The sequence below is a fragment of the Phascolarctos cinereus genome, unplaced genomic scaffold, assembly GCF_003287225.1.
Source record: "Phascolarctos cinereus isolate Bilbo 61053 unplaced genomic scaffold, phaCin_HiC Scaffold_4;HRSCAF=312, whole genome shotgun sequence".
Taxonomy (NCBI): Eukaryota; Metazoa; Chordata; class Mammalia; order Diprotodontia; family Phascolarctidae; genus Phascolarctos; species Phascolarctos cinereus.
The window spans coordinates 601,870,651-601,895,444 of NW_027555847.1; the positions used below are offsets into that span (position 1 = coordinate 601,870,651).

General features: G+C 37.0%; 1 protein-coding gene across 1 annotated transcript in view; it reads right to left on the minus strand.

The window, feature by feature from the left end:
- Positions 1–24,794, minus strand: part of ANGPT1 (angiopoietin 1) — a 327,917-nt gene that overhangs the window by 140,126 nt on the left and 162,997 nt on the right. Inside the window, 2 exon segments of the mRNA XM_020970198.2 lie at positions 7,645–7,766; positions 24,020–24,175. Of these exon segments, the coding sequence (XP_020825857.1) occupies positions 7,645–7,766; positions 24,020–24,175 (278 nt within the window).

The window sequence follows — 24,794 nt, forward strand, 5'->3', positions numbered from 1 at the left end:
AGCACCTGCTATGTGCTAGGCACTGGGCTAAGTTCTGGGAATAGGAAAGAAAATCTTTGCCCTCAAGGAGGTTTAATTCTGATGAGGGAAGACAATATGCAAAAGGAAGCCAAATTAAATCAAGGAGGGGTTATTGGGAGGGTGAAGAAGGGAATGGGGAGGGAAGGTACCAGATAGAGAAGAAGCATGTTGAAAAGTCCAAAGCAGTGTAGCTGGGGGGTGAGGGAATGAAGAGAAGGTTGAATTGGTTATCCTCTTTAAATGGAGATTCTGGGAGGAGTGCTCCATCATTCATTCAGAGGGGTCCCAAGGGCAGAGGATATGAGTACCTAGTACTTCAGTTTCCCAAACTGTAAAATGGGGGTAATAATAGCAACTACCACCCAGAGTAGTTGTGAGGATAGAATGGGACAATATTTGTAAAGTGTTTTGCAAAGCTTAAAGCACTACAAAAATTCTAGAAGTATATAATAATGAATATTACTATTTATATACTTTAAACTTGGAAGACTTCGAAAAAGCAGCATGGAATAGTGAAAAGTGTTGAATGTGGAATTAGGATATTTAGGTTCTAAATCTGACTCTGATCCTTGCTGTGTGACCTTAGGTAAATAAATCACCTAAATTGTTTAAAGCTCAGTCTTCCCAGTCATGAAATAGATATGATGATAATATTTGTATTACTTACCTTACAGGTTATTGTGATAATGAGATAATAAAACCATAAAGTTCTATGAAAACATCATCATTTAATCATTTAAAATTAATGAGTAACAAACTTTATTTTATCTGAGAAAAATGAGGCACATAAATGCATAGTACTTTACTAATTATATTGAATTCAAATCAGAATTTTTTTTTGGTGTCTCATCAAAAAGTCAATACAGCCATTATTTTAGTGAAGTATATGCTGTTATTTATTTTTCTACTGCCAAATGGCAGAGGGTCAAGTTGATAAATTTTTGGTCTGCTAGAGAAGTGAACTGTCAAATGTTTAACAATCACTAAATGTAGAGAAATATTCATGATGTCAACTCTATTTAATATAATGATGTTCTTATTTCCCCTATTCCACCATAGGAGGGCACCATTCTTTGACCTCTTCTGTAGTGGATCAGAAGAGAAACCACTTCCTTCTTCCTTTCAGGTCACATCAGTTTGCACCTGGAGAATCATTTGCTAGTTACTGCAGTTACATTTATGACTCCTCAGTGGATAGAAAAAAATTTTTTTTTCTATACATATGTGCAATAGTACTTTGACAAGACAATCACTTTGGAGGATCATAGGGTAATATGAATGAATCAGAATGACATTCTTTGACTGCACCGATTTCTTAATATTCTCAAACCAATGCCATTTTCCTAATGCTTATTTTATATTTAAAGAATATAGGGGGGGAAAAGGACATCATACATATGGGGGAAAAAAATGACCCCTCCTACATAAGCCTATGGAGAAATTTAAAGTGTGTGAGCCTAGGTAATTTAACTCCTAAGCTAGTGGATGGAATTTACAAAGAGAGAGATTTAAATTCCATCTAAAAAAACTTTCCAACAATTAAAGGTATCCCAAAGTGGGCAGGGCTGCCTCAGGAGGTGATGGATTTCACTTCACAGTAAGTCTTCATGTAAGAAAGCTGTATGATCATTTTCTGAAGATGTTATTGAAAGGAGTCTTGGTTTGGGTACCACTTGGACCACATGAACTCTGAATTTCTTCCATCTCTGAGATTCTGTAATTCCTTTGGTTGAAATAGCAATTGGAATCAAAGATAGACCTCACGCTTAAAAGTTCAACCCTAACTGCCTTACTTATTCCTTCACTGAATGGATAAAGTAGCATCTAATCAATGGAATAACTTTGTGTCCTGGCTACCTTTCCTTTCCAAACAAGAACAGAATAGCATTGCACCCAGAAGGAAAGCTACTTTTCCTTCCCAAGCAAGAACAGCATTGTACCTGGAAACATACACCCTTGGAGTTGGTCAGTAGATGCTGCCGAATGATTGATATGCGAGACTGTATGTACTTTCCTAGTCCTTGTATATGAACAAGCTATGGAAATATACATCTTTCTGATTCAATCAAGGAGTTGGTTGTATAATTTCAGTTTTGGGGGCCAAATACTTCTACAATACATTTTGTGGGAAACGAAAGTGAGAGTGAAACTGTAGCATGCAGAAAAGCATCTTTGAAGGGCAAGTTTAGAATTTCTCAATGATATCCCAAGGTCACTAATAAAAAAATGAGTGACTAAATGTTGCAAAATTTCAACCCAAAGTATTAGCTCAGACCTTTTAGGAAAGAAAAACTAAATCTGATGAGACAAGAAGGCCATCTTCAACCTGACAAGTGATGCATTTTATTTGTCAGGATGTAAATCAGCAGGATAGCTCTGCATGAAAGGACTGTACAACCTCCTACATAAAATATTCCTCCTCTTTCTTCCAAAGAGGTGACACACTCCACATGGGGGCTGTTGTACTAGCTCCCAGTCGAGACCAAACTGTTCTAAAAGGTGATGAAGTAGCAAACCCATAGACACCACCCCCTGACATCCCTGTGGGAGGAAGCAATGCTTAATTTAGATAATCCCTTTAGCCAACCTTATTAACTGATCCAGACCAGACCTGGCAGATTAAAGGAAAACTGTGCTTAATTTCTGAGGCTTTTTTTTTTTTTAAAGAAATGATGTCTTATCACATTTGTGGGATTAAGATTAGTTGGAGAGGTTGGGGGAAGAAATCATCAAGAAACTATTTAAAAAATTTAAACAGTCTGATGATTGACTTTAGTTTCCAATCCATGAAAATGGGAAAAGTACATGACTATTCTTCTAGGTTGTGCTTGGCAGATATCCTTTTAATTCCATTGTAGTTTTGAAAAATGATGATAATGATATTGGAAAAACATGTTGTTTACAACAAACAGGCAAGTTTGGACTATCTAGACTAGGACAACGTTTTTCCAAGTGTGGTGCATGAAAGAAATATACCTCGGAATGAGCAGTGCTATTCTGCCAAAGCACTATTACACACATATGGACACAGGCAGACAGATGGGTCAATAGATACAACATACAGACATAACAAAGCGATTAGGTGCATCAAACTGCTGGGCAAGTGTGCCAAAAAATCACCCAGAAATAATGGGAAATTGAGGGTCAAGGGTAATAGAGGAAGAGAAGGGGAAGTATGCAAGCATGTGGCTAAGAGGATAGATAGCCTATATAAACATAGGTTTAATGCATAAAGCCATACTAAGACTTTTGGGACACCATACATCACTTCATAGTTGCATTTGAAATTCATTTCAAAGACCTCAGGTTTAAATTAGGAGTAGATGGCCAACTAGAAGAGTTATAGTAAAATTCATTTCAATTCATAGGGGGAAAATTTATTATCATCTGACAAAATATGTTAGATTTGATATATAACCTTTTAAGTTTGGCCTTTGGAGAGAGAATTTACTGAGGGACAAGTCTGTTGCCAACAAAACCTTTATTAGCCATTTGAGTATGGCTAGTATTGAACTCATTATGATGCCAGGTCAAAGACACTGAATATATTGCAGAAGTGATTATATATTTCAGGGATTATATGTATTTCAGGGACTCTTTAACCACCAATAGCAAAACTATTAAAAAGTTAGAATTATTATATATTTTTCACTGACTAACGATGTTACGGACAGGCAGACAATCCATCTAAAGTCGGCCACATTAGAGCTTCACAACTACCCTGTGAAATTGTTTGATGTTGTTTTTGTCCTTCTTTCTCGAAGAGGACCAGTGACATCAGCAAGGTGAGGTCCTGACTTGCCAATGAAATGGATTTGAGTGAAGCAGGGCAGGGCAGTCATCAGTCTCTCTCTCCAGAGTTATTGGGATCCAGTGGCGAGACACAGGTCAAGATGGCTGGTGATGGCCCTGGATGCTGTGACCTTTTTAAGCTAAGATCTTTCCCAGGTCTCAGTTTGTCTAAGGCAACACCCACTCAACAGTTAAAGGTTAGGTAAGAATTGAGGTAGAAGATGGTCTACTTTGCCCTACCCTGTGAAGTAGATACCATATATAGGTGAGGAAAGTAAAAGCCAGAGAGGATAAGTTACTTGACCTTGATTGATCAGCCAGTTAAGTGACAGAAGTGGAATTTGAGCCTAGGTCACACAGAGAGCATCTAAGTAGCCCAGCATGATGACGGCATCCAGCATGGAAAAGTTTAAACAAAGCAGACTATGAAAAATTAGAGCTAGAGTATACACTGTTCGTCATATTTGATGTGGGGTTGATACTAAAGAAATAAGATAAATAAATATTTTTAAATCACTTATTGATTTTCAAGGGGAAGCACTCCTACTTGCAATACGGGTAGCATTTTAACATCTTGAGTATCCAGTAGAGACATAATAATAATGCCGAGGATAAGGATAATTATAGCTGGTATTTTTGTGACACATTGAAGATTACACAGATTTTATAAGCATTAATTCTTGTTAAAATCTCAACAACTCCCAGAGGTAGATGCTATTATTTTCCTCATCTTACAGATGAGGAAAAGAGGCTCAAATCTGTTAATTGAATTACCAAGAATCATCTAGCTAGTGAGTACTAATAGGATTCTCATGTCTCAGAGGCAGCGAGGTAGCAAAGTGGATAGAACACTTGGCCTCGAGTCAGGAAGATCTGATTTCAAATCTAAACATTTATTAGCTATGTGACCATAGACAAGTCACTTAACCTGTTTGCCTCAGTTTTCCCATCTATAAAATGGAGATAATAAAAGAACCTAACTCCCTGGGTTGTTGAGAGGATCAAATGAGATATTTGTAAAGCCCAATACAGTATCTGGAACATAGTAGGTGGTACATAAAGTTTAGTTATTATTATTGTTATTATTATTTTCAAGCCCAGTACTCAGTCTCTCCACTCTGCTATACTTTCCCTCAATGGAGCATATGTAGGGAGCATTTCTGTCAAGAGATTAATAATTCAATACAATGCTAGATAGTTGTCAAGGATAACATATGTGGTAAATAACTTGTTGAGAGATGGTTTACACCACAGGTGTCAAATATGCAGCCCACAGACCACATCTGGACCCCAACACTCCCAAGTGCAGCCTGAAGCAAATGAAAATGTCACTGGGAAATATTTAACAAAATAAATAAAATTATAATAAAACACATATACTGTTAACATGTGGTTTTCTGAGTCAATATGCAGCTCACTGAGATCTTCATGTATGACTTAATGGTCCCTGTTTCTATTTAAATTTGGCACCACTGCTTTATCCCATCCTTAAGACAAGAGAAAAAGATAAAGGAAGACAAACCTACCTTCCTTGTTCATTCAGACAACATACACATATATTCTGAGCTGCCTCTGGAAGTGTAACTTTTAATGAGATCTTTAGTTCCAGATCCCAGTGGTCAACATGACATAAGGCAAATGTATCATATGTCAAAATTATCATTAGCTGTGTCAAGATACTTCCTCCAGGAGACCTTTCCTGGTCCCCTCCTTAATGCCAGTGCCATCCCTTCTAAGGTTACCTATTATTTACTTGTTTCTACTCTGATTTACATATAGGATCCTTGGTTTAGAACTGGAAAGGACCTCAGAAGCTACACAATCCAAGCCCCAAATTTTACAAATGAAGAAAATGAATCCCAGGGAAGTTAAATGACTTGCCAGAGATCATGCAACAAGGATAAGAGGCATAATTTAAACCCAGATCTTCTGATTGAAAAGTTCATACAACTTCACTATTATAACATTGCCTTCCTCATTTAAAACGCAGAATCTCGACAGGCATTATTTTTCCTTTTTCTTTCTATCTTTGTTGCTTAGCACAGTGTCTAGCAAATAGTAAATGCTTAATGAATGTTGATGACTGATTGATCATATATATGATCCCAGGTCAGTTACTTAATCTTTCTGAGCCTCAGTTTCTTTATCTGTAAAAATGTGTGTAATAATATCTCTAATACCTCTTTTTTATATCCAAAAGAAAATGTACAATTTTTTTTTTTTGGTTTTTAAAGCCCTTCTTAAAGCCTTTCTTCCTTTCCAAGTGTTCTTGGTCTATATTTTCTTTTGAAGTACAATTTAGCAATTCTGTTCTACTCACTGTTCCTTGCACTGGACACTCCTTTTCCTGAGTCTGTGCCAATTCACTGATTACATTCCCTATGTATGACATGCTCTCCCTCTTCACCTCTGCTCAGGGTGATCCTGGCTTCCTTCAAAACCCCAGACTCAAATACCATCTTCTGCAAGAGGTCTTTTTCAGATGTCCCCCACCCTTCCCCTGCCCTCCTGCTGGCCTGTTTCTTCTGAAGTACTGAGAATACTGACCACCTTCTCTCTCTCTCTCGCTCTCTCTCTCTCTCCCCCTCTCTCTCTCTCTCGCTCGCTCTCTCTCTCTCTCTCTCTCTCTCTCTCTCTCTCTCTCTCTCTATCCCCCCCCCATCTATTTTCTACTATCTGTCTTTATCTCTTACGTATTTAGATGTTTGAAGGTAGTCTTTCCTATTAGAATGTGAGATCCTTGAGGGCATGGACCTTATTTTTGGTTTTCTTTGTATCCCCATAACTTAGCATGGAGTTTGGCACAGAATGAACATATACTATTTGTTATTCTCTAACTGCATTTCTATTTATCTAGATATTTAAATTCCTAAAAGAAAGAACTTGCCACTTTTCTACTATCAATAATCTTAAAGTTAGAGCAAAGTAAGCTACAACTGTACTACCTTCCATGATGTCGTGATGGTATCCAGAACAGCTAATTTATGGAAATAAAATAATGTTATTTTTATCCACAGTTACCATTAAACAAAATTTCATAAAGGAGTAGTTTCAAAGATACAATGATACAATACTACCTTTTTTGGTGGGGTAACATTAAATGTTAGAAAAATAATATTCTAAAGCAGATGGAAATTGCACCTTACTATTTGTTTTTCAGTAACACAAAAGCACATAATCCAGCAGCTTCTCTAGTTCTATCCTAGCTTCTAGGTACAACAGCAATTAAAAATACCTAAAAAGAATTAGATCTAGGCTTCCATAAGTGTTTTGTTTTGTTTTCAATTTACTTTAATGGAGACTGTCAATGATCTTAATGTCAGGGTCTCCTGACTATTGCCTGCTATATCCCAATGCCTAAAACTTCAAATAATTTACAACATAATCAAATTTACAAAACTTTCCTCATACCCAACATAGGGGAATACATTCATGTAATGCTACAGAGTTATTAAGACATATCCGAACTATATAACTGTGTCGTGAAGCATTCTCTGATTCTCTAGCTCTTCCTCCTCCCCAAACGATCTTCCAGTACAGTGTATTAAGCCAGTATGAAGAGCAAGCCAGAAGCCTGGGTTCTCCTTGCTTTTAATCTATTGCCTAAAGGCAGCCTCAAAATAGTATAAAATTTAGTATTATTAGTAACAGTTGGTGTCTTCCTACCTTATAGATCCATGATCCTTTCTGAATTATGTTAATTCAATTAAATACCACAAATAGATCATTGTAGAAATAATGTAATAGCAGTCATTTAACAGTATAGTAATGAGTTCTGAAGAAATGGAAACCAAAGGAAACTACTTTAGGAGTCTAATAATGTACCCTCACCTGTTTTTCTCGTGGATTTTTAGGATTTCATGTGTCTGTTGAAGCAGTTGTTTCTCTAGCTTGTAAGTTGATAATGAATTCTCCAATAGTTGAATTTCAAGTCGAGATGTTTGATTTAGGACCTTAAGAGATAAATGAAAACATTTGAAGAATTGAATATTTACAGAACAACAATACAAATGTCAAAAAAATGGGGAGATTTGTTTCTTTTCAGTTCTTGGTAGTGATGTTTGAAGGAGAATTCACAAAATAAATGAGTTTCTATTGTTGAATGCTTTAAATATCTCTTCAGCATAGGATTTATTTTGGAATGGGATTGCAATTGAATGATAAAGAGAGAAAACAGAACTATCAAATCCATTTCAGCAATGATGGCAAAGAAATATGGCCAGAAGCATTGTTATTCAAAACACACTTGGAAGATTGTCAAATACTTGACATATTTTGTATGTATGCCAAGTGGATCCATCAACAGTTATGTAAACAGAATTTTTAATACTGAATTCTCTTAAGGATGTTCCTTGGTTAAGATTCTGAGCTTTTTGTTGGTAATTTTCCACAAATAAGGGTAGAGAAACTAAAACACTTCAGGCTTTGTTCTGTGCCACAATTCTCATAATCATAATTGAGCCCCTTCTGAGATGTGAGACATTTCCTATGTATTTGTGGCAGTATACATTAAAGAGGAAGAGCCTTTGATCATAGTATGATAGGATAAAAGGGTTCACATCAATGGCAAATCTATTATTGAGACAGTTTGTCTATATTGTAAATGTATTGCAGAATTAACCATGGATTCATTTAAATAAACTACTGACAGGCTTGAGGTCTCTAAAACCTGGATAACAGAATCACCTAATCTGTACTGAAGAGGGCCCATGATCAGCCAGTTTACTCTTCATATTCTGCCCTAAGGAACCTATATGGTTTATAGAATCAGCATCAGAGCTCCAGAGTTTAAAGTTACTTGAAAGGTCATCTAGTCCCAACTCCTCATTTTCCAAAAGGGGAAAGTGAGGCCAAAAGAGGTTAAATTACTTCCCTAAAACTGGACAGATATTAAATGTCAAGATTCAGATCCAGACCCAAGACACACCATATTGACAGAACAGGTGCTTTTTTAAGATAAGATGACAGTAGGTTACAACATGGCGTTGATGAAGCCAAGCTTCCATCCAAGCTTTTGCCTTTATATACTTATGCCCAAATGTTCTTCCCTCAGTATGGACTTCTAGTAAAGCTATCCAAGATATATGGCATTAATAATAAATCTGCTTAGGTAAGAACATTTAGGTATGAATAAGTAAATATATTACTTCTATTTTGAAAAGAATCTAAAACTCTTCTCAAGGAAAATCACAATGGATGAAACAATCAGAAATTTGATTTTGGATAGGAATAGTGAATATTTTGTAAAGGTTTGGAGCAAGGAGGAGCTTCAGAGTATTGAATGAAATTCATTACCTCTTGCTTATACTAGTCTTCTAATTCACCTCTTTGTCTCATCCCTCTCTACTCCAATTCAGATATAATATTATTGAGCTACTATGGTGATTTTCCTAAAGCCTGGATCTGACCATATTACTCCTTTACTGAATAAACTACAGAGGTTCCTTATTACCTCGAGGATCAAAAATAAACTCTGGCATTTAAGACCCTCCACAATTGGGCTCTTTCTTGGTTTTCTAGTCTTCTTTCATTTTATTCCCCTTGATCCATTCACTAATTCTGTTTTACTGGCGATAAGCTTTTCTTCGACATTCCATTCTGTGACCTTGCACTGGCTGTGCCTTGTGCCTGGAATGCGCCTGTTCTTTCCCTCTGCCCCTTACTTCCCCCCTGGCTTCCTTTGAGACTCAGCTCAAATCTTACCTTCTGTAAAGTAAGGCCTTTCCTTCAAAACCCCAGCTACCAATGTCTTCCCCTCTGAGATTACTGTCCATCTACCCTAAATATTCTATTTAGGATCTACATAATTATTTTCATATTTTCCTCCTTATTAGGCATGTGAGATGTTGGAAGGCATAAAGTGTTTCTGCTTTTATTTGTATGTCTAGTGCTTGGCACATAGTAAGTTCTTACCAAATGCTTTTTGACTAACTGAAAAATCTATTGAAGGGAGGATATTTGAATTCAATTCAATACAATACAATTCAACAAACATTTATTTATCAAGTCATTTTGCTAGGTAAGATGCAATAAGACACAGATTCTACTCTTAAGGAGCTCAGTCTAGTCAGGTGTGTATTTTGGGGAGAAGGGAGAAGGATTATATGAATTATTTATACCAGCCCTACCTGTTATTTATCTTTGTGTGTATCTCCCTGGTCCTCAAGTATACTGCTATACCTTTGTGGGTAGAGACTTTATCTTGTGTCTGCTTTAAGCTCTCTCCATGTAGAGGGTTTCAAAAAATTCTTGTTACTGTTGCTAATGATTATCATAAATTATTTTTTCATCAAATTTCAGAGAATGTATCAATGTAAAGAATATGGTAAACATTGATTAAACTAAATGAAAAATTGAAAAAAGTGACAAAGCTACCATGTAAAGGTTAATTTTTCCTCATATTCTGCAGGCATTATTTTGAACATATATTCATTTAGGTAAATGAAAGAAAACAAGTATCTATTAAGCACTACTATGTACCAGGTGGTTCAGTGGATAGAGTGCTGGGCCTGGAGTCAGGAAGACTTATCTTCCTGATGAGACTTATCAAATCCAGCTTCAGACACTTACTAGCTGTGTGATCCTGGGCACAAATCATTTAACCCTGCTTGCCTCTGTTTCTTCATCTGTAAAACGAGCTGGAGAAGGAAATGGCAAACCACTCTAGTAACATTTCCAAGAAAACCCCAAATGGCATCATGAAGTGTTGAACACAACTGAAATGACTGAACAGCGGCAAGAAATATACCAGATACAGTGCCAGGTACTTTACAAATATTATTGCATATTACCGTCACAATAATCTTGTAAGGTAAGTGCTATTATCATCCCCATTTTACATTTGAGGAAACTAAGTCAGACAGAAGTTAAATGAGTATCTGCATCTATGAGGACTGAATTGATGCTTATTTTATGCAGTTTTTTGAATAATAATATTTCACAGGAGTGGTCAGGATTAATCCTTATGCATAATAGTAGCCTGTACATATAGAATACTTTTATATTTAAATACTATGGATTCAGAACATGGTTTCTTCCCAAAAGCCCCAGTTAGAGTGGTTTAGCACCAACAATTTACAGAAGGCAAAACTGAGGCTATTCAGGGTAAAGTGATTTGCTCATTGTGATATAGCTGGAAAATAACTGAGCAGGGTTTTGATCCTAGGTCTTTTTTTTTTACTATAAATTCAAAGTCTCTGTATTTGTCAAATTTGGTTAAATAGAAAGAAAAATGTCTTTTCCCAAGGAAAGTATGCTGATGTCACCTTTTGAAAAAAAATTCTGCATTGCATACAACTCAAAAACCAAGGCCAGGTTTTTCCTGATTTTTATTTGAAAACTGTGAATTTGTAAAAACAAAATAAAATGACCTTTCTAGTATACTAATTTATAAGCAGATAATCAACTCTAGACATCCCCCTTCAAATATTCCACAGTTGGAGCTTTACCCCTTTAGCTTGAGGCTTTGATCCCAATCAAAATGTAAAAACTAAACATGGTGTGTTGGAAAGAGTATTGGACTTGGAGTCAAGGGATCTAGGTTCCAATCTAGGCTCTACTACTTACTACCTAACCTTGGATAAGTTGCTTTACCTCTGTCAGTTTTCTGATATGTAAAATGAATGAGTTTAAATTTAGATGATTTCTAATGTGTCACATTAGCTATTTTTACTTTTTCATGAATAGAAGATCTGAAAGCTGGTTTTTAAAATATTGGATAAATAGGGGTGAATCAAATTTTGGGAAAACTAGACATCCAAGTTATAGTGTGGAAAGAAGGTCCCACTGAGACAGAAAAAGGACGCAGAATCAACAAGGGGGGGGGCACTAAAGAAAATCTTTAGCTATGGTGGGAATAGACTGCCTTATAGCAGAAGTTCTCATGTGCTCATCCTTACATTCAAAAAGGACAGTTTACGTATAATGCCATCTTTGGATCTTGGGTTACTGTTTATAGGAGGGTAACAGAAGACCTTAACTTTTCTACTTGTTATCACTGTGAGTTATTTGGATGGTGTAGGTCTGATAAGAAATAGGATCTTCTGGTTCAGGGGCTTCATTACATGTTTGCCTTCCAGGGGGAGTCCACACAAGATAGCATTCTCAGTCCTGGGGGCACTATATAGGACCATCTAGGACAGGGATTTCACTGGAATGTCAGAGTATAGCTATACTCACAACCCCAAGATCAGTACCCTCCCAAAGGAGATCTAAATAAACTACAGAGTACTGTTGAGTCAGGACTCTAGGAACCTTATGATAAGTGGAACCCACCAGGGAGAGAAGAAAATTGCGATGACAATTTAGAACAGGGTTTCATAACCTGGGTTCTGTAGACCTCAAAGGGGTCCACTGATAGATTTCAGGGGATCCAGGAACTTGAATGGGAACAAAACTCATATTTTATTTTCAATAACTTCCAACAGAAATTTAGCATTTCCTTCAAATTTGAATGTAGGCAACAAGCCACAGTAGTATTGACTTTACTGAATTGCCAAAGGTTTCCAATGCACAAAAAAGTTAAGACCGCCTGACTTAGAAGTATATAGAAATTTTTATTTCTTTGTTTTTGTTGATTACGTGTTTCTTCTATTTGTTTATGGGTTCCCATGAGTCATTTGGATGTAATCTCTTTGAGGGGAGGTACTATCATTTTGTTCTAGCATCTAACAGAGTGAATGGCTTACGATGGGAGATTAACATGTATTTTGGTTGATTGACTTGTACTTTCACTTAGAGCTAACCTATAGGTTTTCCCCTGAATATCTCATAGGCAGTTTTGCTGTTTTACTGTAATTTGTTCCCTGGGAAGTATAGAATGGGCCTGCCACTAAAAGTTAAAGCATTAAGCAGGGCATTTGGCAGAACGATGAAGAGCTAGCGATCTCAGGTTGGCTACTTTCTTGCCATTCGTTCCTCAGTTCTGCTGCTTAGCAATGATCTAACTGTTTCTATTAAACTGACAGAACCCATTTCCTTCCTCACAAGGAACATACCCCAAGCCACATCGTTGTTTAAAAAAAAAAAGTAGAGAGAATGTGGAACAAGCCCCCAAGGAACACTTTTTTTACAAGCTTAATTTTTCCAAAATACATAAGACAGAGCAAAAAGAAGAGAGATGGGCATGAAACTTAAGATTCATGGACTTTTACATTTCAGTTGTTCTCTTTAAAAAAAGTTGCCTGAATAAAGGAAGCAGTGATGGCATGTCAGTCAGCTGACAAGCATTCACTGAAGTTTTACTATGTGTCAAGCACTGAGGATACAAGGAAAGTTTAAAAAAAATAGTTCTTGCCCTCAATGAGCTTATATTCGACAGAGGAGATGACAAGCAAACAAATGTATGTGGAAAATGTATACGGTGAGAAGGAAAGATAATCTCCTAGGGAAGGAATTAGCAGTGGAGGGTACTGAAAAGACATTCTGCAGAAGGTGGAATTTGAGCTGTCTTGAAGGAAGCTGGGGGAGCCAAGAAGCAGAAGTCAGGAGGGAGACACCATTCCAGGATTGGGGAAAGAGCCAAAGCAAAGGCCCAGGGGAGAGACTGAGTGACCTAAGAGGAGAATGACAAGTAGGCCAGTGAAGCCTAATTGTAGAATGTTTAGGGAGGCATAAAGAGTAAGAAGACTGGAAAGAGAGGGAGGAGCAAGTTGTGACGGGTTTGAAAAGCCAAACAGAGTAGTTTATATTTAACCCCAGAGATAATAGGGAGCCCCTGGAGTTTAGAGAGAAAGACAGAGAGAGAGAGAGAAAGAGAGAGACAGAGACAGAGATAGAGGCAGAGTGTGTCTGTGTATATGTGTGAGTGTGTTTGTATGTGGGTGATAGGTCATGCGGGTGGGTGTATTATGGTCATACATGTACTTTAGAAGATCGCTTTGGCAGCTAAATAAAGGATAAGGTGAAATGGGGAGAGATTTCAGGCAGGGAGACCAATTAGAAGACTCCATAATAGTCCAGGAAGGAAGTGATGGTGGGACTTGCAGAAAAACAGTGGCTGTGGGAGTGCAGAGAAATGGATATATAGCATAAAGAGAGGTTGTGAAGGTAGAAAGAACAAGATCTGGCAACATATTGCACATGTGGAGTGAGTATATTTCCTTTTAATACCCTGAAGGGTGCATTCAATTTTAACAATCAATAAAAGAATATGGATACCAAGAGTCAGCTGAGTAGTACAGTGGTAGAGCATTGAACCTGGAGTCAGGAAAACAGCTTAGAAAATTAGTAGCTATGTAACCCTGGGCAAGTCACTAAACCTCTGACTGCTTCATTTTGAGGTTTCCTCATCTGTAAAATGGAGATAACAGCACCTATATTGTAGGGTTGTTGTGAGGATGAAATGAGATAATATTTATTCATAAAGTGCTTAGCACAGTTCCTTGTACATAGTAGGCACTTCACAAATGTTTATTTCCTTCACTCTGCAAGAAAGAATATATGGAAAGACAAACATCCTGCACAAAACTTTAATGCATGGCTAGCAAATTTCAAGGTTTTTGTTTTTATTTTTTAACTTTCCAAGGATCTCAAATTAGTGTGTTTGATTTTTTTTAGTACATACATTTTTTTTTCTATTTCAAATATTTTGTTGCTGTTGTTCAGCCATTTTTCAGTTGTGTCTGACTCTCTGTGATCCTATTTGGGGTTTTCTTAGCAAAGACACTGGAGTGATTTGCCATTTCCTTCTACAGTTCATTCTACAGATAAGGAAAATAAGGCAAACAGGGTTAAGTGACTTGCCCAGGATCACACAGCTAGTTAAGTGTCTGAGGCCAGATTTCAACTCAGGAAGATGATCCTTCCTGGCTCCAGGCCCTGCACTTTATCCACTGTACCATCTAGATGCCCCTTTAAAAAATATTTGTATTTATATTTTCCAATTCAGGAGTAAAACAGGATATCTTTTTTCTAGACAGTTAAGGTGTTTATTGCTTGTTTTTTTTTTTTTTACCATACTAGTGTTACATATGATATAAAGGAAAACATTGTCCACCACTATTAGGCTTCAATAATTTGTCATTTATTTCCTTTTGTTCTCCTCTATGACTTAATTATCCAATCAAATCTAATCCAATGAGCATTCTTCAAGTGTTTACTGCAGATAATTCTCTACAGTATGATGAAAAAAATGACAAAAAATGACAAATAGCCGCTGTCTTCAAGTAGTACAGAGTCTATTGCATATATAAACTGAAAAGAGAGAAGTTGGCACCCACATCAAGCCTAGAAGAGACTAAAAGGTAAAGATCAGGAGGCAATACATCCCAAGCATGTAGAGCAGCTCTTTCAAAGTCACAGATGGGGGAGACAGGATAACAGGAAGGCTAGTTTTACTGAAGGCTAGCAAGGAGGCTAGTTTTACTGAAAGTATGTGAAGAGAAATATTACATATATATATGTATGTGTGTATAGGTATAAAATACACATAGTATATGATTACATATATGTATCTTTGCATATACATATATCTGTGTGTGTATATCTTTAAAGTTCACAAAATGCTTTACAAATATCATCTCATCCTCACAAGAAACCCTGGAAGGTAGATGCTATTACTTACCCTCATTTTACAGATGAGAAAACTGAGATACAGAAAGGTTAAATAACTTGCTCTGGGTCACACAGCTAATAAGTTTCTGAGGCTGGATTTGAATTCAGGTCTTCTTAACTCTAGGGCCAGTGTGCTATTCACTGTACTATCTAGCCATCTATCATAGAATAAGCCTGGAAAGGTTAACTGAAGCCAGATTAAGAAGGGCTTTAAAATGCCAAAAAGAGGGGTTTTTATTTCATCCTAGTGGTCACTGAAATTTCTTAACTACAGATGGGGATTTGTTTCCCAAGTACAATACGTAGAAGAAGTTACCTCTCTGGTTTCTCTGCCACTTTCCCTCTACCTCGATCTATTGTGTCTCTGTCTAAGAATTGCCCCTGCAAAAGCAGCTGGGATAGAATATCTAGCTTCTGCAAAAGTTTTATTTTTCCCCCCATTTTTTAAATGGAGTTCCCAGAAGGCTAGTGTCATCAAGCTACAAACAGGAGGCTTATTTACAATGGTGGAGGGAGTTTTGATACTGGAAGGTCTCCACATTGATGAAATCATAAATCAGGACCAATATTTGATTAATCAATTAGGTTCTTTAAATTACATGAAAGCAGAACTGAATTTTTTCCATTTCTCAAAGAGCTCAAAGTATAAATACTAATTATATTAATTAAATTTCTTAATTAAAATTAATAGATAATTGAGGTAACTCAATTATTATATTCAAGTGCTGATCTTACTCTGATTTATCACATTTTCCTCTAGTTGTGAATCAGGCTTTGGGACATTTACTATATCATATCTCTACCTAATCAATCAACAATCATTTAAGTCCTCAGTATATGTTTGTTTAATGCTGGGAATACAAAGAAAGAAATCAAGTGTTTCCTATACTCAGGATGCATGCATTCTAACAAAACATTCTCATCTCCCTTCCTGATTCTTCCAGTGCATCCCTCTCTCTTACTCTTTCATTTTGTTTTGTACATCATCCCAACATAATTGAATTACATTCATGCCCTCTGTCTATGCATTTTAATTGCCCTAATAATGATAAGGTTGTTAGGAGTTACAAGTACCATCTTCCCATATAGGAACCTAAAAAGTTTAAATATTTGAAGTCCTTCAAAAAGGAAAATAATGAATGTTGGAGGGGATGTGGGAAAACTGGGATATTAATGCACTGTTGGTGGAGCTGTGAACTGATCCAACCATTCTGGAGAGTGATGTAGAACTATGCCCAAAGGGCTATAAAACTGTGCATACCTTTTGATCCAGAAATGCCCCTGCTAGGTCTATATCCCAAAGATATAAAAAGGGGGTGGAAGAAGGACGTATTTGTTTAAAAATATTTATAGCAGCTCTTTTTGTGCTAGCTAAGAATTGGAAATCAAAAGGATGCACATCAATTGGGGATTGGCTAAACAAGCTGTGGTAAATGATTGTGATGGAATGCTATTGTGCTATAAGAAATGATAAGCAGTACGATTTCAGAAAACCTGGAAATACTTTGTATCAGTGAAAGTGAACAGAACCAGGGCATTGTACATAGTAACAGCAATATTGTATAATGAAGAACTGTGAATGACAGCTATTTTCAGCAATACAATGATTCAAGACAATCCCAATGGACTAATGGTGAAGCATACTCTCCACCTCCAGAGAAAGAACTGATATTGAATACAGACTGAACCATGCAATTTTTCACTTTCTTTCTTCTTGTACATAATGCCTAATATGGAAACATTTTACATGACTGTACATGCATACCCTATATCTGATCGCTTACCGTCTCAGGGAAGAGAGAGCAGAGGGGGGAAGAGAGGGATAGAGTTTGGACTCAAAAATTTTTTTAAAATGTTAAAAAATTGTTTTAATATGAAAAAGAAAACATTAATAAAAAGAAAAAAAACATGAAGTCCTTTATGATTTCTCTTTCATGTTTACCTTTTTATGCTTCTCTTGAGTCTTGTGTTTATTTGCCTGTTTGTTGTTTGTTTTTTTGTTTTTTTGTTTTTTAGGCAATTGGGGCTAAGTGACTTGCCCAGGGTCACACAGCTAGTAAGTGTCAAGTGTTTGGTCTGAGGCCGGACTTGAACTCAGATCCTTCTGACTTCAGGGCTGGTGCTCTATCCACTGCGCCACCTAGCTGCCTCCAAGAGTCTTGTGTTTAAATGTCAAATTTTCAATTCAGCTCTGCTCTTTTCATCAGGAATACTTAAAAGTCCTCTATTTGATTAAATATCTATTTTTTCCCTTGAAGGATTACACTAGGGTTTCCTGGATATTAATTATAAAATTTCAAACTATGACCCAGAACTGCTTATAGGAAATAGAGTTGCCATTCAGTGCCAGCAGCATCCAGTGACCGCAAATGGTCACCTGTAATCTTTTTCTGACCAGTTGTCTGACCCCCTTACCACCTCTTGGCTGAGAACTCCTGAATCTGCTGCTACTGCTGCCACCCCCCAAGGCCCATGCCAGTGCTACTGCCATTTGCATACTCAGGACAGGCCCTCACTTTGATGTGACAGACCTCTCCTGCCAACGTCCTATGTTGAATCGGCTGAAAAAAAAATGTCTTGCTCTAACATTGTTGCTCCAAATTTGATTTGACGCATTATGTTAAAATTATTCAGAGGGGAATGTTGGGAGTGTTCATCATGGTTGCTATCTGTACTCCATCATGCTGGCTCCACCCCCAGACCTATGCTTTCTTTAGAAAAATCACTTTGGAGGCCATCTAGAGAGTGCATTAGAGTAGGAAGAGGCTGAAGGTAGTTTGAAAAATAGGAGACTAATGCAATAGTTCAAACAAGAGGTAAGTATGGCTTAAGCGAAAATATTGGTCTTGTAATTAGAGAGGAAGGAATGTGAGAGAAATATGCTGAGGATAATATTCAGTAAGTGATTGTGTAGGATTAGTGAGAGTGAAGAAAACACTGACACTAGGTGACTCATTAGTGCTACTCTTGACAACAAAGAGGGAATCTGGGAGAAGGTGGAGTTTGGGGGAAAATTTAATGAATTTTGTTTTGTACATATTCAGTTTGAGATACCTACAGAATCTCTAGTTTAAATGATCATTTAGGTGAATTGATGAAGAACTAACAAATGAGGATATCAGAAAAGGCTTTTGTGAAAAGCTAACTCTTCAAATGAGCACTAAAGGGTTTTGGGGAGTCTAGAAGGTGGCGGTGAGGGTAGGCATTTTCAGGATGGAAGAAAGTCTATGCCAAACACACAGAGACAGGAGATGAGATGTTGTGTATAAGGAACAGCACATAGACCAGATTAGCCAGTGTGTCAAGTGTATGAATGAGAGCAATGTGTGATCAACGTGGAAAGGTTTAAATGCCAAACGGAGACACTTTTATTTTATCCTAGAGATGATAGGGCACCACTGAAACTTCTGGAGTAGGGGAATGACATGGTCAGACACATGATATTTACAAAGAATATCAATATAGCATAAGATATGAAGGGTAGAAAATTGAAAGCCAGGACAACCTGAGATCAGGCCCTGCCTCTGACACATGCTGGCTGGGGAAGTCACCTAACCTCTCCATTCTTCTGCTTTGCAGAAAAGGTGCCAACCTTCATTGGAAGAGGGTTTTCTCACTCAGGATTTCTCCAGACCAATGAAATCATAGACCCATTACCTATTCATTATAAACTTGGCAGCTATGGATACCTTGGAGAGAGAGAGAAAGAAGGGACTGGGCATAGGGAGGCCAATCAGAAGTCTTTTGTGATATACTAGGGAAGAGATAATGATGACCTGCCTGAAGTACAATAGTTGTATTATGAGAGAAGAAAAGAGAAAATAAAATAAATTTTTTTAGTCCTTCAGTTTTAATATATAATTATATATAATATATATATATAATTAAATATATATGTATGCATGTATATACATATGTATATGTATGCATGTATGCGTATATGTATGTGTATATATCTTTAGTTTTTAACTATGGTTCTTACATGCATCAAATTTTGCAGTACTGTTTTCTAATTCATTCTGCAACTCTTTAATTTTATGGATAAGTTGAATCCCCTAACAATACAGCTATAATCCATTGAAATGTGTACTTCATGTATTACATTGTGCTAAAGATCACAGAGGGACACAGAGGGATCTACTAACCCTCCCATTATTTTACAGAAGTGGAAATGCAGGCCTACAGAGATTAAGTGATTTGCCTAATGACAGAGCTGGGATTTGAACTGGATTCCTCTGACTTCAGATCCTATAAACTTTGCTTTGCATTGGTAGATGTTCTCTATCCAAGCTACCAACCAATGCTTGAGAAGTGTTTACCAAACACCCATTATGTGCCTGACATTATACTAGTCACCATAAGATAATATAAAAATAAAAAGGGCTTTTACCCTTAAAAAATTTACATATTATTTGGGTAGATAGGCTTAACATACATATGTGAAGCTATTAAAAATTTTTAAATAGTATTCTACTGTGGTTTATGGATTAGCATGGTTTGTAATAGTTGAGAGACAGGATTAGATTTGAATGGATAGTCCTTGCTATGAAAAAAATAAAAACAACAACAACAACAAGCCCTGTACTAAGATAGAAAGGTAATATCCAATAACCAGGTAGCTGTCTGTGCTTACTGAAAGGCTAGTACTTTTAGGTTGGTATGGTTGTCACTAGCTACGTGACTCTAAGCACATTATTTAACTGCTGTCTGCCTCAGTTTCCTCATCTATAATACTTACACCCACCTCCCAGGGTTGTTACAAGGATAAAATGATATCATAGTTGCAAAATGCTTTGCAAAACTTAAAACTTCACATAAATGCTATCTATCATCATCATTACTAATTATTGTTATATTATTGTTGTTGTTAAGCTACAGGGTTGTTGTAACATATCTGATTACCGAATTTTAAAACTAGAAGAGACTTTGGGAATCATCTAATTTAACTGCATCATTTTATCATCAGGAGAACTGAGACACAGAGGTTAGTTAAGTGCAGGCCACACATGTAGAAAGTGTAAAAGCTAGCATTCAAATTCACCCAGCTCCACCAAGTTTAAATACAGTGTTTTCTGACTCAGTGAGTAGTTATTGTGTTTCACTCATCTGGTTACATGTTGTATACCCCCTTAACAGTATAAAATTACATGTACACTATTTTCACACTTATTTACAGTATAAGATCCTCAGGGTCAGGAACTATGTCACAGAATCACAGAACTTTTCAAATTGGAATAGACCTCAGATGTCATCTAGTCCAACCTATGCCCCCAAAGAATCCCACCTACAAAAAAATAGTCACTTATTCTCTGATTGAAGACTTTGTTGATGAGAGGAAACTGGTTACCTCCTGAGACAGATTAGTCACTTTTGGACAACTCTAATTATTAGGATTTTTCCAGACATCAGGTTAAATTAATTCTTATCCATTGCTCCTGATTCTGCTTTCTGGTGCCAAAGAGTACAAGTTTAATCTTTCTTTCACATGACAATCCTTCAACTACTTGAGCCTAGCTATCATGTCTCCCCATCCCTAACTCCACCGAGCCGAATCTTCTCTTTTCCAGGTTGAATGTCCCCCAGTTCCTTCAACCAGATCTCCAAAGGTAGGGACTCAAGTTCTTCAACTATTCAATGATCTTCCTAAACATTGGTGCTTAGAATTGAGGAAAATACTGCAGATATGCTCTGACCAGGAAAGAGTAAAGTGAGACTATCATCTACTTCGTCCTGGAAGCTATACCTCTATAAAAGGTGGACTGAATTAGCTTTGTTTTGTTTGCTTGTTTTGTTTTGTTTTGAGGGGGATGGATTTATATTGATCTTGAAGTTCACTAAAAACTTAAGCTCTTTTTCAAAGAAAGTACTGTCTAACCAAGTCAAGTTGATTTCAATATTGTATTTTCTGAGCTTAATGAAGTGCCTTACATACATCAGGTACTTAATCAAAGCATGCTGGAAGAGCAAGAATGGATTTTGGTAAATTGCTTCCATATTAGTAAGAAGGAACCAGGAAAGCAAGGTTCTGGTCTACTTGTTTACATCACTATCTGAAAGACAGATTACAATATATATCAAAACTGCTGTGACTATTTCATGTAGCTATGTTCCATTATTGTAGAAGTGAAGCCAGTTTTGGAAAGAAGAATGCTCCCCAGAATGTAGAAAAGTATGAAAGGAAATGAAAAATAGAGTATTTGGTCATTACTGGGGAATAGGGCAGATCTAGACAACATAAAAGAAACAATTGGTTTTGTAACTACTTTTGTAAATGTCTGCTACATAATGTGCCTAAGTAAAAATTTGGGATGGATTTTGTAAACTTGGGCCTAGATCAGAACTTGAGTGCAAAGAACGTGATTTATCACAAATAGGACACATCCTTTTGCAACAGTCTAAATAAATAAAATTCATGCATCTATTTCCTTCCACTAAACAGGCTGAGTCCATTACTGTGATCAGGACTCCCCAAACCAAGACAAAGTCTGTAATTACAGCAAAATGTGTATAGAAGTCCCTATCTAATGTTAAGCTGTCTGATACCATTCCATTGTTGCAAACTCTTCATGACTCCATTTGGGGTTTCCTTGGCAAAGATAATAGATTGGACTGTCATTTCCTTCTCCAGCTCATTTTACAATGAGTAAACTGAAGTGAACAGTGTTAAGTGATTTGACCAGAGTCCCAGAGTTAATAAATGTCTAAGACCAGATTTGAACTCAGGTCTTCCTAACTCCAGGTCTATCCATTGTGCCACCTAGCTGCCAAGAAAGCTACAATAATAGCCAGAGGGCAAAATTTACTCCCTCCTTAAGGAAGTCGTTATTTCCCTGAAATACTAAGTTTTCTCACCTAAGCAAGCTCTTGTGAGAGGCATCTGTGAAGCAGCAGAAAACAAAACAAAACAAAACAGAAAACAAAGACCTAGAGTAGAGAGACTTGGATAAAAGTTCTGAACTAGATGTGTGATGCCATTCAGGTAAATTATCCCCTCTGAATCAATCAACCTTTCAGAATTGTGAGAAAAGTGATTTCTGTCAACAATTTCTGAGTGTCAAATATTTATTCTCTTTATAGATAGATGATAACTAGCTTTTTAACAGTACTTTACAGTTTGCAAAGCACCAAAGATGTTATGTCACTTAAATGAAAAGGCGTTCATTAAAAGCTTATTGTGTGCAAAGCTCTGAGTAAACACGTATGTATATCTATAATCTATCTATGTATCTATCAATCTGTCGATCTATCTAGATATCTATCTTTCATTTGTGTATGGGAATTCCAAAGAAGACACTCCTTTTTACCAATATAGATCAACATTTGCGTTATACCAAATAACTATGAAACAGTTGAGAAGAACAGACTTGCTCAGGCTCACATAGTCAATCCGTGTCAGGGGAAGGAAGGAAACAAGCATTTATTAAATGCCTACTGCATGCCAGGTACTGTGCTAAATATCATCTCACTTGACTGTCACAACAAACCTGAATGGGAGGTGCTATAATTACCCTCATTTTACAATTGAGGAAGCTGAGGTAGACAGAAGTGACTTGCCCAAAGTCACACACCCCATAAGTGTCTAAAGCAGAATTTGAACTCAGGTCTAGCATTCTATCCACTTCTTTGCCTAGCAAAGGGTGGGACTTCAAAGAAGATCTACTTGACTCCAGGCCAGCTCTCTATCCTTAACACCATGCTGCCTCTTAAAGTGCCATATGAATATGATCTATCACAATTATCAATTTTCATGTTAGTGGTAGACAATACCATGTCTTTCTCCCTCCAAGTTGTTTGAACTGAATATTTATGGACATATGGATGATCTATCTAGGAAATGAACTGGCAGATAAAGGAAGGTCTTGGGTTTTCTGCTAGCTCTCTCTGCAAAATTACGCCTCAGTTTCCTAAGTATATGTTAATTATGTAGAAAAAATGCCTACATGCTATAAAATCATAGCACATTAGAGGTGGAATGAACACATACAACACCTGATCTAACTTTCATTTTTTTACACAAAGAAACTGAGACTGCTACAGATACAGTACTATGCCCAAGGTCACACAGGTAGTGAGTAGAAAAGCTTAAATCTAGGACCCATGTGTCCTGATTCACCTTCCAGTGCTGTTTCTACCACATCACTCTGTCTCATCTCAAACAGTCAATTCTACACATTCCTCTAAGTTAATAAATTCCCTTTGTGGGCTCTTCTCTGTCAGACCTACAAAACTCCGTAGGGACCACAGTGTTCAAATTGCTGGAAAGTTAGTATAGAAAATACGTGAAAGTTCACGTAATAATGCGACACATTGAAATGTGCATCAAAGGTGTATTTTGACCTTAGAAATAATTTATTTTGTTGACACTTCTATCACTTCCCAGTTGGTAGCCCGACTGTTTATTTGAAGTTAAATGCTGATTAGTCATGTTGCCAGTCCTTTTTTTTTTTACAAACACATACAAAGATAAATTTACCAACTCTCATTAAATCAAAAGAGCCATACAAAATAAGCCACTCAGTCCTTGTTGTTGTTAGCAATATGTATACAATAGAGTATGTAATGCTCCTTGAAGAGAGAGCTTTGAAAAAAAAAAACCCAAACCACACACATCTTCATAGTTAACAGCTTGTCAAGTCTGGCCCCAGGGACATACCTGGGTCTCAACATCTGTAAGTTTTCTTGTCTGCTCTGCTGTCTGACTAAGAAGGCTGGTTCCTATCTCAAGCATGGTGGCTGTATGGTTCTGAACGGCATTCTGTTGTAGTTGAGCCATCTCCGACTTCATATTTTCCACAATGTAATTTTCAAGCTGTGAAGGATAAAGAAAGAACATAATACATTCTAAGTCAAATCTTTTCCAATGAGGCATATATTAGCTAATATAACCCAACAAAACACAGCTGGCAAATCAGTCCTCATCTGATGATGGTCTGCTAAGAGACATGACTAGCAATTACGGCATCCAGGACAGGCAGCATGAAATTTATGCACTAAATCAACATTTCAAATAAAATTCAATTGGGTGGCAAAGAGGGAGGGAGACAGACACGTAGGGGGGAAAAGGAGTCCAATGCCAGAGAGAATGACATATGGGGAGAAGGAGCGGGACAGGACACGGCAAGCAATGCAGTGGCCATGGAAGGAAGAGATTACACTCCCTGGTAGTTTCCAATTTTAACTAATTTTTACTGCTAACTCACTTGTTTCTATGAAAGCGAAATGCCATCAGAGCCTTCTAAATTTTGATGCCGTCGTGCAATTAGTACTAAGCTCAGTGCTCCCCAGCCTACTCATGGCTCTGGTTCTACTTCACATGTAATGGTAGAAACAGTGGAGAAAACCATTAGATTCTCAGTTCTACTGGTTCATCATCTCAGACATCATTAGCACAATAATAAGAACTTAAATGTCTATCAATCAATCAACAA